Here is a 15,910-nt window from a genome sequence, read left to right as displayed (position 1 = left end):
GCTTTTCAAATGAAAAGACGTCATAGTTTGTAGTGATGTTGCTTAAAATTTAATTCAACTAGCCTCTGTCATTATTTGGTGCTCACGTGTTTGTATTGGTATGGTTTTGCCCCGTAACTTCCTTTCTACTTTTAAAATGTGCAAAGTTTATTATTTACCTATTTCTCATTATTGAAATAATAAATATTTTTATTCTGACATATTGTTGCAACTTTTACAGTTATTATGTTCAGTTAGGTAACCTTAGACTAGCTGATTATTATTCTGGTAGTTTAACTTTCAAGCAGTGCACGCACAGGGTGAAAAATAAACTGAATTATCGGGTATAAGCATGTCACTGGCAGTAAATGGACCATACAGAATTTTAAGGAACAGTGCATGCTTATATAATAAACAGCGTACACAGCTACAGATGCAGTTTTGTTTGTACATACTGAAACATTATCCTAAGTGGAAGCGCTTTGTTGGACATTGCTCTGTGGCTTTCAGTGCTACCTTTAAGTCATTATATATGTGAAGGTACTAATAGAAGCATCTCGTGGAGATAAATGACAACTTTGATCAATATAGGTATAAACGTTGTGCTTAAAACGGGGCAGAAACTCTGCTTGAGAGGTAAATGTGCGCTTCTGTAGTACTGCACTGGTTACCTTCGCCAATATATGCGTTGCTTGGTCTTTATTGCATTCAGTATGAGCTACAACAACGAACTGTGGCGGCTATCCTTCCTAGTCAAGCTGTTGTTCCTGCGCAAGTGTTTGAGCAAGAAAACTGGATTTCTTTTTAATTTTCGGAAATGCATTTAACGTCATGCATTTACGAGGCTGTGTGCTTTTTTCATGGAGTGATAAGTACTGGTGCGCCAAGGAGCCGGAGATCCGGTGTCCATAGTGCAGCATGCTTTGTTATTGCACTCTGCATCCTGCCGGCACTGTACTATCACTGCTAAGGAAGATGACGAATAGCATGGGGTGCGTACATTGCTGCAATCGTGAAACCTACATTTTTTCCTGAAAGGATGGCATATTATATGGACTGCCACATGATAGACGAGAAGCGCAATTTGGGGGCGCCTCACATATTCTGGCTCATACTAAACAAGATAGTACCATAGCTAAGGCTATGCAGCATTCAAAACATCTAGTCTGCCCATTACCTGCATGGCTGAAGTGAACGCCAAAACACTTGCAGGGATAACACCTTTTCGGAAGGGCGTTGCCCATGCTACACCTATATTGAAAGGCTGGTGTCTGAGTTAAACCCTTATAGGAAGGGTGTTGTTTGTTTTACATTCACGTCTTAAAGGGTGCTTTTTATTTAACACCCATAGTCTAGGTGTCATCCTGTTTGCACCCTTTTTTTCGTGGGGTGTTACTCAGCACCCTTTGCTAGGGGTGTATCAACACACCCAAAAGAGTTCACTCATGGCACAAGTACCATAGCTAAGGCTATGCAGCATTCAAAACATCTTCAACACCCTTAATTAAACATTTACCACCCTTCAGGGTGTTAAATTTTTAGAGTGTGTATGAAATGTGTTACATCGTCTAGCACGGCTACGCAAGAGCACATGTATGCGCCACTTTCCTTTACCGCAAGGGCGCAGAAATTAAAGCGAGAACTTTGCAGCGTTTCGACAACCGCTTCAGGAAATCGTCGCTTCACATACATTCCACTGTGCACGTCGGACCTGTAGAACTTTGTGGTAATACGTGTCCTCTTCTCGTATAGTTGGTGCATCTTGAAAACATAGGTTGTCATTTTGTTAATAGTTAGGCGTGTTTAACGGGCACATGATGGTCTGCGTTATATAAAGAAACAGATTTGTTGCAAAGTTCAACGAAGTTCACGTATTTGTACTTTATGCAGGCCTATTCGCTGGCACTTACATCCTGCGCAAATGTAACCTTTTTAGAGACAAACACAATAAGCTATCGTTCGACACACTAAACAAGCCACGCAGTATCGATAACAAGGCCTGCAGAGTCGACCAAGAAACTTTCGTTTTAAAATAGTGTTTATGAAAATAGTTTTAATTTCAGTTTATTATTCTTTAAATGCAATAAATTGGTAGGAGACAATATGCAGACGAGGGTCCCAAAGCTCTAGAAAAATAATAAGATCAAGAAAGCTTTGCATGATAATTCGAACTGGATCCACCGATGCTTCTCTTCGCCCTACCTTGCCCGCTCCCTCCGAAGCTGCGTTGCTGTTTATGTGAACTGCCAGCGCCATAAAACACAATGAACATTTTCTAGGGAGTTCCTTTAACCACTTTCCATATCACGTCAGCCTCATTCGTCTGTAGACTTGAACTTACTTGACACCGCTCCATTATCAACTACTTGGAACAAGTAGGTCACTGCGCTCACTGCATTACTCATCTGGTACACACTCACGTGAGAGTTTTCAACAAATGGTACCGCATTTGTCACCCTTTCTCCCCTGCACGATGTGGTTTTGCAAGATTTTCGCGAAATGTTTTGCGGTCGCTGCACGAAACAGTATTATCCGGGAGTGCGTTCGAAAGTCTGCTACAGTTTTTGAAAATGTATCTTGTGAATAGTATTCATTCGAGTAATGCAGTTTATAAACAAAGAAAACTTACCCTAAAGCCCATGCCGGAAATGTTTTACGGCAGGCAACCTTCCGAAAACATTCATCAGAATGTCATGACAACAGTCCAAAAGCAGACACCATTGATTGCGCGAATGAAGGACAATGTGTGTATTCAAAAACTTTGCCGCTATACAATGCCGGTGATGAACACATAGTAGAAATATGTGATGTTTGCTGGGCCCATAAACGTGTCCAGGACACTGATGAGTGATCCGTACATTAGAATTGAATAAGACAGCATCAAGCTCTATCACGACATAGCTGTTCAGATGTGTCTACATCCGCAATTGTAGGAATACATTTGCTCATTTGTAATCTTTGCCCGAGCCATTACAGCAATTTCAATATGCACAAAAGTGTATCACTTGGTATTGCTGTAGTAAAACTCTAGACTTCTTTGTAAGTATGGCGTTTTCGTTATGCTAACGCTCCTATTTGAAATCATGAACGGAGTTCTATGCTCTGTGCCGGAGAGAAACATGGCACATTTGAACAAGTTTATTATGGACATCATTGTGCAAGTAATTTTAGTTTCTATGGGAACAGTGATGCCACTAGAGCGATTTTGATGTGAGTTACTCAATTTATAATGCTACTCATGTGCGTGCTCCTTTCTATGTGCGATATGGTTTCAGCTCATCAACGTCAATGATATTATTGGCTTCAGCAATTTCATTTACAATTTGGAAAACCTTTGAAAGGGTGTTGCAATAAAAATTTACTTACGTCAACGTTTCTTTCGGAGATGTCGCACTTTAGGCAGATCAACTGCGTTAGATGTGCATTCCAATAATACTTACACAACCAATCGATTTTTGATCTTACATATTACCCAAGGTAAATTATCCATTTTTCACTTCCATCTAGGCCGGGCATCTCAATTGCGAACTAGAATACGAGCCATAATGAAGTCCTGTCTATTTAGAAGCTAACTTGTGTTTTGCGTAGCTTTGACATATGCGTCCTCCACTTTATGTAACGATATGCAGTGATCTTGCAGTTATCACTTATCCCGATTATCGGCAAATGAAGCTGAAAATAAAGCTGTGTAAAAAATTTGCGCCTTCTTTCACCACGCAACCACCTTGTTTTGGATAGCAAATCTAGGCTGCTAGCGATGCAAATTAACACGTTACTAAAGGATATGTAGTGGAAATAACATAACACAAAATGAATAGTAGTTTTATTACAGGACCGCCCGTGCGGAATCAAAATTAAGCCTTTTGATCAAAGATTCAGCAAAACGGAGTGTTCTGATTAATTTGCGATCACTTGTTCGATCCAAATTTCTCGGGCCCTGCCCCAATAATCTTATACATTTAGCATAGAGTTATACTTTGTTCTTTTCGTAGTTTTATCCAACTTCTAGATCACTTTCACTGAGGACCAGGGAATAATTTGATTCACTCACCGCTCAAGCATTTTAATACCACTTTCATTATAGGTGGCACTACGCTGACAGCACTCACGCGGCGAGACTCACCTTTCCAGAGCCGAAACGAGTAGCGATGTGGAACCAGGCCTTCGCTGCGCCGGGAACAGTCGCCTGCAAGCCGTACATGTACCTCTCGCTTGTCCAGTCGTAGCTGCTTTTAGACTCCACCATCTCCAGCGTAAGCGCAGCCGGGCTTCTGCCACTGCGTGTTTATTACCTATGTTAATACGTATAGTGCATGACAACCATCCTTATGCGCTGGATGTAGCGCTTAAACCCTACCGACTGGAATCTGGCGTTAATGAAGTTCTGATTGTAGACAGCTTTAGTGACTGAGTGATACAGGTCACACTTCCAACTTGCTTGTAAGTCATTCCAGTATGTGTCTGGGGGAGCCCAGCTTTCGTGGCACACATTAACGATGGCGTGAAATTTGTTACTGACTTGAGCAACGTATCCGGTAGCCGCGTAAGTGCGGCCAGGCATGGAGAATCCACAGTAACTTTCGTGTTTTTACGCGAAGCTGCTTTGTACGTTTCCCACTCGCCTACGACTGTTGACCGCATGGCACAGTGTTCGTGCGCGTAGCACAGCGAATTCGTACGCGCACGGTGCTCCAGCGAGGTGGTGGCGTAGGCTTGCGTACAAAGGTTCCCTAGCACCTAGCAGAGAGTTTCGCTTGTCAACTGCAGTATTTCGTGGGGTATTCGATGCTCCTAAATGTATAGATAATTTTTAGCACATTTGCCATTGTCGTAGCCGAAGCCCTTAAGCTATCTTTAAACCTTCGCATGTCTTTGTGTATTGTCATTAGAGATAGCTGCCTAACTGGCTCAGCGGCTAAGGTTCGCGCTACTGATCACGTGGTAATCTGTAAATATAAAGTGGCTGCCCGATACCTACGCCGTTCCTCATAACCGGCTCTTCAGTTTCGGGACGCTAAACCACGCAATTATTTTTCAATGTTCTCAGCTATCTCGAATTATTGAACTATACCCCTTGAGAGAATGGCAATTTGAGGCTTAGTTCACAAAAGTTTTTGGCCGTAAGTTTTCGTTGCCATTGTGCAGCCTGCTTCGCTCTTGATATATGCAGCACCACGATGGGCTGAGATATTTTGACAAACAATTCTAGCGTAAGACGTTTCATGAATATGGGCCCTGATATTTAAGTGTTCTTATGTGCACGTCTTTATTTTTCTGAAACGTCGTGAACTGAAAGTCCCGGCATTCTTGAGTGCACCTCAGAATACACTTTCTATCTAGTTAGCGTAGTGCCGCACAACAGGCAGGTGGCTTTCAAAATGCCTTGATGCAAGTGTGTTGCTTCTAGGAAATGCTCTCAGGTGTCATTTATAAATCACGTATCAAAGTGACTTTATTTTGCTGGTGTTCTGAAAACTGATGAGTCTCAATCGCTTTTGAAGAAGCCTTACTGAAGTTTAAAGCGTTTTATTTAGCTGGCTACGGAGGTCAGCCTACAGCCCGCAGAATGCAAGCTTTATATTAAGGTGTTCCTTTTTCAGATGACGTGCTCTAATGGCCTTTATCATTGCTTGTAGTACCTTAAGGAGCCATTCTGCATCAAGGCTGGGAGCTGGGCTAGATGGTGGGGTTCCATCGTATCAGGAACTGCGTGATAAGACGAGGACGCCAAAAAGATGTATAGCAATCTGTTAATGGCAAAGCGTTAGCACTAAATAAATATAAGCACAACACGTATTACCGCCATTGAAAAGAAATATGTACGGGGCGTATAAGGAAGTGAGACTCCATTGTCCCGCTTCGACGACCATGTTGGTGTGAATTCCTCTTCTAGAAAGGGCGGGTGCTAGTACTGCACTCTGGCCGTGATAACAAGTATTAAAACAATAAAATGCCGATGTCACAAAAGATACAATACAAATAAAGCAGTAAAAATAGCGAAAGTTTCGATTGTCACTCAAGACTGAAGGGCCAAGATTCAGTTCAAGGACATGCGCTTATTACCCTCCACTACAGCTGCAGCCTTTTCCTGTACACTGCTACTGCAAAACCGTCAACCGTACTATCGCTTTCTTCGCATGCGAATGCTTCCACGAGCACAGAAAATCTCAGTGCTTGGAGTAACCTGGTTTCCTCTTTCTGGCTAGGCGTGAAACTCCTGCAGCGCAGGACTGGATGCTCTGCGTCATCTTCTTCTCTCCACGCCAGGTGCTTGGCATCCAACACTTTCGGTTTCGGGTCATACCGCCTTCGGAACACAAGAGAGCGAATGGCTATTGAGTGAGCCTCGAAGTAACGACCATTCCCTTTGCTGTTGTCATATAGGTTTTCCGCTGTATATATAAGTTCTGGGTCCTGTATAATTCCAGCTTTCATTTACACAGCATTGAGAATGGTCGTAGCGTGGTCTCCTAGGGCCTAAACCGGCCCCTCACTACCTACGTTCATTTGCGTTCGCTGTCTTCGTGCACAGAACGAATGAAAAATCTAAACTTACACTGGATATTGCATAGGTGTCTATTACATTGTGGCTGCTCACTTTTACAACGTAGATATCTTAACACTCGTTGAGCCCGCCTTTTGTCGCTGAGTAGCCTTAGACGACCGCCGAATGAAGTCTTGCTGGTCACTTCTGTAGCCTCAAATTAAGGCCAGCCGATATCTTCCCGGATGGCCTCGACAGCGAGGCACCCATGACAACCCATTATTGTCTTCCCAACTTAGCGCTGCCTGCTTTCCATCCATCCTCGCGTCTTGCCCGAACGGCATACAACACGTTTTGCAAAGTTGAGACCATGCATGCGTACCGCCTTCCACAGTTCTTGCGCCATGCCAGGGCGGCTGCAGGCTCCCATACATTATCTGCGCAGGAAATTACGTGCGCTTTGAGCAGCCTGTTTAAAGTGGTTCTTGTGTTCCTCCACAACCTTTTCTAACGCATCAAGAGTAACACCGAGGAAACGGTATTCTGTTGATCATGGTATAGTGGTACCGTTGCGAAGAATCACAGGTGTGTCACCACAATAACTTGAGGGCTGCAGCAGCGAATATTTCCTTACATTGAACTCTAGTCCCAGCCGAAAGAGGTGGATGCAGCCAAACAGAACGACCGCTCTACATGCTCTACATTCTCCGCAAGTAGAACAAAGTTGTCAGGAAACAGTAGACCCGGCAATCTGCAAATTTTCGGCCGACCGTCCACCAAGTACAGTAACTTGAATCCAAGGCCACTCCGAAGCAGCATGACCTCAATCACCGACATATATACACTGTAACGTATGGGTTACAAAGGCCACTCGGGCTTCAGACCTCTGCGTACCGCCATCAATCTCGTGATGACCCTGTTAAAGCAGGCAATAGCGGTATTTGTTGCTTACATGCGACGATGATTGCTCCGTCTGTTCGACATGCCCATTTCTATGACGCGGTGTACTACCTGGTTTGCGGGACACTGTCGTACGAGTTTGCAGCATTCATAAAGCATGCCACTCAGTTCCGCGACTCTGCCTTAACCGGTTGCGAATTTTCATGAGAACGTCATTATTTGATATCTATGCACACATAAACCTCGTGACTACCACCACGGAGTTGCATTACAAGACACTCGTGATCGTGAGTGGCCTGTATTCCTTTAGTAGTACAGCGTTTCCATCCCTCTTGCGCAGGAAACTAACGCGTACGCATTGCCAGGTTGGCTGAACAGGTTTACCATTATGGGGTGCCGGTAAATATGACGGCGTGGTGCTCTCAGGATGTATTGCGCGCACATTTCACCAGATCCATTGGTATATTGTCCAATTCCTCGCCTGCATAGACCCCAATACGCACGAAGTCTCGTTCAAGCACCGAGTGCCGTTATCACCTACTTACATTTCTCTACCCTATCTTCGATGCCCTTGCATGGGTTGGCAGGATGAGTTTCTAGCAGCTCTGCAGGTGGGGACGCGAGCAGTTGCTTCAAATGGATTGCTAAACGTCCCTCAAGATGCGAGATAGGGTGGCCGGTGTCCTATTTCCTATGTTTTAGGCGAGGACGTTTCCAATCGAGAACGTCCATACGAGAAGCATTTCTGTGCTGCGTAGCCAGCGGACACTGTGAATGTAAGGAGTCGACGTGAACATATCCAGCGATCTCTCTTTGCGCGGTCTCTTGCTCGACCTGTTTACCTCGGATGTATGATTACCAGGCCTCCTGGTATTCGTGGGTGGGGAGTTCCCTCACAGTGCTGCTTTGGTGCCTGTTTACGGCCTTGCGGGCTCCGAAAGGCATCTGTGCTTCCGTGTCCCAGCAGCCCTTGCAACGTACTGCACCGCGTGTATTCGTACGAATTTCATGTTTCGCGAATTCCGTCTCATTTGTATTATGAAGTCCTTTTAACCCGGGTGTTTTTTCATTCGCAAGTGCTCGTTCGCTTCCTCCGCGACAGCCTCGTTGATGATTACCGGTAAGCGGCGTACTGCTAGCGATCGTTTTTCTTTGCCTGGGCTATGCCGCGTGGATGTAGATATGGTTATATCGATGCGGCAGTGATCACTTCCTACGCTGGTCCAGCCTAATTGGTCGTAAATTGCATCTCCCTGACTTCATGTGCCAGACCCTGCGATGCGAGTGCATCGTCAATACATGTGCGTCTAGTCATGGAGCACCAAGTAAACTCGCCCGCATAGTCGCCCAAGGGATTCAGCACATAGAAGCACTAGTATTCGGATAGCTGCTAAGTGTACTAAGAACACAGGAGGGCATACAGCGCCACCTTTCCAAAGCCTAGGGTGGCACCTCATATACAATGCACACCGGTACATGTAAAGGTGTTTAAATGCGTAATGTGGCAACCCAGCTCCTCTCTCGCCCATCTTTTTGGACACGTTGTTACATATAGTGGAGCTCATAGCCTTCGAGATGAAAAGGGAGACACACCAGTGCCTGCGAACACTGGAATTTGCACCTTCAAATTTGTGGCCCATACTAAATGACGTAATTTGGCGAGGCGTTCATTGAAGAGTGACACATACCCAGTGAATTTGTGGCACAGCCTGCTAAAGAGTCGGGCTGCTGACCGGAAGATTGTGGTTACGGTATAGCGGCAAAGTTCCAGTGCAAACACTTAGTTAGCGAATGTGGTATCAAAGAGATTCATAGTTCAGCACAGACCGAGTGGCACATTACTAATGATCAAAGTCAGGGTCAACGAGTGTCTTCGAACACCGGGTCTACCCCTTCCCTCATCAATATCGGCGTGAACGAGCTTTGTTGAAGAGAGACATGAATGTACAGTGCTGTCTGCTGTTGTGTAGAGTGCGCGTGCTGCCAGATGGATGGATGGATGAATGGAACGTAGGAGCGGCCCCTTTAGAAACCGGGTGATGGCAGTGGCCACCATGCTCATCTTTCTGTTTTTGTTTTACTGAGTTGCAAGCTAATGAAATTCGCCATTTTCTTTAAATACGTCTTCCTACACTTTTAACCTTATGTTACCTCTCTACCTTTGAGCCACGAATCCTCCAATCACCTCCTGCTACTTCCACCGCATACTATTTACATGACTATTGATATATGTAAACCCCAGGGCCTCGGAAAGCGTGACTGTGCCCACATGCACATCGGGATGGATACCATTACATTTTAGTATGACGTGTTCTATTGTTTTTTTCAGATTTACCACACACAATAGATGTTTCTTCTTCTTCGTTAAATTTATTTTTATTGCTGCGCGTTCTAAGGCATGCTGACACAGCTTCAAAATGTAGAGCACTGCCCCTTGAGTTATAAAACGCTTCCTTCTTGATCTGCTGTTTCCAATATAGATAAAGATAAACATTATGCTTCTTTTCCATTGAATTTATCTCATTTTTACCTTCAGCGTTTTAACCTCTCGCTTAACGCTGTGTCTTTCTTCATCCTCGTGTCTGGCTTAATTACTGGTTGGCTTCTTAGTTGTTTTCCGCATTTCGAGTTAATGCTCTTTCGGTATAGGTATCTAAATTTCCTTAGCTGCCAACCTGTTATCCTCCAATTTCCTCAGACGTTTATCGTACAGGATTTTACTCTGAAGTTTCTGTGCTACGAATGATGCAGATCCCACATCCCCCTGTAATGCCTCGTTTGTGGTTTTCCCGTGGGCACCTAGTGCTAATCTTCCAACAGCTCTCTGATTTACTTCATGTCTCGACTGAACTTCGGCACTTAAGCACAGGAGCGCATTCTCGAAAGTAAGTCCCGGAACCATTATTCTTTTCCAAATTCCTCTCAGTATTCCATACCTGTTGTACCCTCACAATGTCCTATGTTTCATTATCCCGGCATCTCTTCGCCCTTTTGCTATGAGAGACTGTTCATGCTTTTCTGTGTACGTCTGCCCTTTGTTTATCCATACCCCGAGATATTTTTATTCAACCACTCGGGTTATTTCATGGCCTTCTATTGTAAGCTCCTAATCAGTTGTATCGTTGAAAAACATCCCACCGGACTTAGGTGCACTAAAACTGAAACCATTGGCATTGCTCCGCAGGGCGACACCAGGCCGCAGTTGCTGGGTCCGAGACAGCGTGCCCAAGAGCATGCTCGGCCTAATAGACGTGCAGCACTGCTCTGATGTGTGGTGACGTTGAAAAGCGTCTTGTTTACCCTAATCTTCACTCAGTCTGAGGGCGCTTCTGACCCGTAAAATGCCATAAAATGAAGCGTATACGGGCTGATAACGTGCGCCAGTCCTTCCGCAATGAATGAAATGCGCTCACAGACTGTTCAAGATAACAAGGGCGCTAAACAACATCACCTCTTGGTTTATGTAGCACGCAAAAATTTGTATGTTTATTAGGCCCTGTATGCTCCTGGGTACGCTATCTTGGTTACAGTAGCAGCCGCCGCCAGATGTCGTCCCGCAGAGCAAAGCGCGTCGTCCACTGCTCTAGAAAGGAATGAATGACACTGTAGACATAGGGACGTAGTCGGTGACTCAAGTTGAACCAATATTTGGGCTGGAACCCTTTTACTTGAGCACAGCGACTCGATGCGCTAACAATTCCTCCACGGAAAAACTAGTGAGCCAGGTGCGCGGGAAAGTGGTTGCCGCAAACATCGATAGATAGATAGATACATAGATAGATAGATAGATAGATAGATAGATAGATAGATAGATAGATAGATAGATAGATAGATAGATAGATAGATAGATAGATAGATAGATAGATAGATAGATAGATAGATAGATAGATAGATAGATAGATAGATAGATAGATAGATAGATAGATAGATAGATAGATAGATAGATAGATAGATAGATAGATAGATAGATAGATGGACGGACGGATGGATGGATGGATGGATGGATGGATGGATGGATGGATGGATGGATGGATGGATGGATGCCCCTGGATAGTGTGGGAAGTATCTTAGGAATGCTATTGTTTTAAAAAAGGCGACCAAAACAGTCTTCACTCGCAACCGAAAGTGTATATCGAGTTATGTAATGGATAGATTTCGGATTAAATAAAGGAAGCAGGAAAAAATGCTACAGAATTAAGAGAATTATCTATTAGTGCGTAAGCATTGGTTTGCTCGGCTGTCACTTCGCTTTTGCTTGCTCGCATTTCTAGCATATGCATCTCTACTCATCGCTTTTCCTGTGCCAAAAAATGTGTACATGTCAGTAGACAATTCTCAGAAATTGTGTAGTAACTTCGTAGATTGTCATGTCCATACTGCTTGGACCATATATTAACGTTCCAGACAACTTTGTTCCATACAATCACAGGATTAGTTTTCCTATATGCTGAGTTGTGTAGCTCTATATTTCTTATTTTTCCTTTTATTTTATTTCTTTTTTGATTACCTGGTAGTGGTGACGTTACCAACTTCATTTCTTTATTTTTGAAGGCTACTGATCGTCAACTTTTATAGCGTTATCACATCTGAAAAGCAGCCACTATTTAATTTCTTATAATATGCAATCCCAATACAGGCTTCTTTGAACACTTAAGAGTAATGCGGGAAAGTAAGCTTTCATGTCGGTATGACGACACTGGTTGTCTTTTCCTTTTCATTTTGCATTCTTTCCTTATCCTATAAAAAGCTACCAAAGTTTTACACTGACATTATCATAACAATAAAATGCTTGAAGTTCGTCAATTAGCCGCTCATGTTGTACATAAGGGGTTCAATATTTTTCGTGTAAAACAGATTTCGCTGGAGTACTCGCAAAAAAAAATGCATACGCATTGTTACAATTAAGAATGTTAGATAAGAGGCCACCGCACTTTGAAGCTATAGCATTAAATATTGACCTAGACACTACACGATATACGTTACTTCTCCTGGTGAAAGGAAATTGATCCTTGACTTACATTTGTGCATTGAATTGATATTAAAAATGTTGACACTATCTCTTTTGCGAGATGGGCCTCAACTCAATACAACATTTCAGTCTTATAAACAAAGCTGTGTAGAGGAATATGGGACAAAGAACCACGTTATGCGATGCTATGTAATTTGTGACATTGAGGGCGTGAGCGTTAAACGCTAGCAACGTGCAAAACCTAACCTTAGTAACTGCCTGCGTCAAAGGTCCTGCGAACAATGTCAGCACTCTTGATTACCTAACTCCGCATTCTAGCGTAGCGTTTACGGTCTGATTTAAAGATAAAATGTTATTATTATGAACTGCATGAAGAATGCGAATGGCACTGGTAGTGTGCATGGACACTGCACTCGAAGTGTAGAATTGGCCAGTTCACCGTCCTCGCTAGAATAACAAGCAACTGGGAACGACTTCACGTCGTGACGCGTCTTGGCATGTCTTGACTTCTCTGACGTTTATGACCTTTGAAGAATGTAAGGCTGATTCTATATAATACGACTTTTGGACCATTTACTGCAAGTTCGAATAGTTTAAAACTTCATTCTTCTATCAACAGCACCTATGGTACCATTGCATTCCAAACTGCGTCGGTTACATTTATATGACTTGCCTAATGCGAAAAAGCTCGTGTAGTTTTGTTGAGGTGCCCGTAAAAGAATCACAAATGCTCGAAATGAGTCAATGGTCCCCAACTAAAGCATGCCTTCTATTCACATCTTCGTTATCGATACAATTACACAGAAATAATTTGTCTACGTTGGTTTCTGAAGCATATTGAAATCCGCAATAAACAAGTTGAAAAGGGTCCCGGCAACAAGACTTCAACATCTAGCTTAGATGAGAGGAACCGAGTATTCAACTACCGTGCAGACTTCCAGGAATGAACATGGAGAGCGATAATGGCCAGAACGGAAGGCGCACTTGAAATTGCTCAACTAATAATATCGTGTAAAAAATAAGTTCAGGTCTCCTGTGAAAAAGTTGTAGTCCTCATTTTGTTCCATGCTATGTCTTTTTTTGGGTATTCTTAAAGATAAGTGTTATGGAATCAAGAAACATGCGTAAACTACTCCAGGTAAACTAAAGACATCAGTACAGGGTATTTTCTCGTACTTAGCCTTGGTTTTCTGCTGAATGCGCACAAAGCTATGCTCTATGATTCGGATGTATACATAAAAAAGGTAGTTACGTGGCAGTTAAGCGCAGTAACAGGATGTCAAACTTTTTTGTCTTAGCACAAAGTGTTGTCATAAAAGTTATGTGATAGTTACTAAACTTATTTTACGCATTATATGAGCTACTACCACGTGGAAGCATAAAGCTGACGTGTAACAGCTGGGTCAGTTCTCCGCTTACCTTTTTGAAGAACATGTGTTTGCGACACTTCCTTAAAAAATTCCACATGCAATAGAATAAAACTAAGTTTGTCAAGAAAGATCAATAAATTCAAAAGACACAACTCTGCAGCAGTAAACAACAACTACAAGGAGAACTTTTAGTAGTCTATATGAAGTACCATATAAGTGCCAAAAATTAGAAGGCGAAGGTTGAACAGAATAGAAAATTAAGGTAAGCGTACAAAAATTGGCATGCATACATATTCGAGGCAGGACTACGTTGACTCTCAATTTGACACATGCATTAAGGCCACATGAAACATTACCAGACGCATATGGCTGAAAAAAAAAAGACGCAGCTGCCTTCCTAGAAAAATCCATATGAGATTTCAGTGGCCATGACATCATTCGCTATCGGTGGGAGAGCGTTTCTAACAGCTCAAATAGTAGTTCAGTGACATCAAGCTTTCTGCGAATACTGTGCCTCGTTTATTCGATTGATTTTGTTCGTCAATGCGCTTACAGTTACCGAGAAGGCAATATCCACGTGTGCGCTAAATCTGGTTGAATCAGCTGCTAAGACAGAAGCAGATTGCAGCCGGTACGTTTCTTTAATATTGCATCTCTCTATGTTCGGTACGCTGCTAGTAGTAAACGAGAGGTAAGCGCTGCAATACGTGAGCCAGCCAGAATGACAGTGGTGTACCTAGGCGTTTGTACTGTTGTTTAAAGAAGTAGAGATTGTCACATAACCAGTGAAGCGGTAGACAATAACTGAGAAGCATTAACAGCCTTCCACCGCAGTTATGCCAAGCGGTACTCCGAACGATCTGCATTAATTCTGTTTGTCTTGCGTTAATAAATAAAAGGAAAATAAGGAGGACATATTGACTTCTTATGTATAGTGTACAAGTGATACGGTAAAGCAAAATGGACAAACTAAGTAACTTGCTGCCGGTGGTTGACTGATCCACACAGCACTATGATTTCCTTGGCTTCAATATCTGTTGGTTCCAAATGCTTGTGATTGTGATGTGATGTGATGTGATTGTGATGCTTGTGATGCTTGTGATTAGCAAAAGCAGAGCCCCTTAGTTTACCTTTTTCTAGTGAGTAGCGCGGTCAAAACTGGTGTCACCTTTGGAACGTAGGCGTTTGTATGGGTTATATAAAAAAACTAACTTACTAAAAATATGAAGCTAAGAGGCTATGACCGCTGTCGACTGCCTCCCCTGCTACTCACCATCCATCGACGCAGCGAACGCTCTTTGTGCTGGCGTCGTAGTGTATGGCGAAGCAGTCACCTCCAATACCGGTGGCATACGGCTGAAGAACCTGCATGCAGGCTGCCATGGCAAGCGCCGCGTCAGCAGCGTTGCCTCCACCGCGGAGCACATCTGTGGGTTTGATGAGAATTTAGGAATGAAATTTGGGCACAGTTTATTAAGCCTACAAGCAATACCTCCCGAAAAGTGGCTTTTACTGTAGAACATGCATTCACATTTGTGGTGTAGGTTATCTTCGGAAAAATAAAATTCTATATATTTCGATAGCATCTGCACTCAAAGTTAGACCTGGCCTGGAATAGGTTGAACCGCTCCTTCCGAAGTTAGGAATTTGTGGTAAATTATGTACCAATCCGATGTCAACAGATTAGCTGTAGCTTTTCAAGATCAGGAAAGACTACTGTTGTTGCAGGAATATTTTTAGTTTTCAATAAGTGGCGAGCTGCTGTACAGCTTGCAGTTCCTGTCGTTTTAAAACTTTTGCTGCGTTAGTTGCACTTATGCTATTGAGCAATTTTAAGCTCAACAACACTACGGAAATGATAACGTAATCTCGTCTGTGCATGGTGAGCACGTTTTGCATATCAACAGAAATTTAAAGACAAGTATTTCGCATAATAGGGATTTTACCACCCATAATAAAAAGGCGAGCTGACAGCTTTGACATCCAATACACTGTGCTCTTGAGCACACTTGTCTATGATGTAGATTTTTGTTTAGATAGCAATACCACTGGTATGAGCGCACATTTTCAGGCTGCATTATTGTCGAAATCAGCCCACGTATATTGTTGAGTAAAATCATGTTTCTGGTCGCGTTTCTATTTGGGTTTTCTGGGAAAATGGTTAACCTTGTTTAGTTACTCTCTGCTTTTGCTAATCACTGCATTAAT

At 43.1% G+C, this 15,910-nt stretch overlaps 1 protein-coding gene across 2 annotated transcripts in view; it reads right to left on the bottom strand.

Moving 5' to 3' along the window:
* The window catches only part of LOC135914486 (glutathione hydrolase-like YwrD proenzyme), a 145,287-nt gene extending 130,187 nt beyond the window's left edge, over positions 1 to 15,100 (bottom strand). The window contains exons 1-2 of one of the 2 annotated variants that reach the window (XM_070523214.1): positions 14,976 to 15,100; positions 4,103 to 4,256 (exon numbers count right to left, since the gene is read on the bottom strand). In XM_070523214.1, the coding sequence (XP_070379315.1) occupies positions 4,103 to 4,256; positions 14,976 to 15,085 (264 nt within the window). In that variant the 5' untranslated portion in view covers positions 15,086 to 15,100. Of the gene's footprint in view, positions 1 to 4,102; positions 4,257 to 14,975 lie in introns of those variants that run through there. The other variant, XM_070523217.1, reaches the window with a different exon arrangement.
* Between the last annotated feature and the right edge of the window lie 810 nt (positions 15,101 to 15,910).

The sequence above is a fragment of the Dermacentor albipictus genome, chromosome 8 (genome assembly GCF_038994185.2).
Source record: "Dermacentor albipictus isolate Rhodes 1998 colony chromosome 8, USDA_Dalb.pri_finalv2, whole genome shotgun sequence".
In the NCBI taxonomy this organism is placed as follows: Eukaryota; Metazoa; Arthropoda; class Arachnida; order Ixodida; family Ixodidae; genus Dermacentor; species Dermacentor albipictus.
The sequence above is the reverse complement of the archived record's forward strand: the minus strand, read 5'-3'. Positions and strand labels throughout refer to the sequence as shown.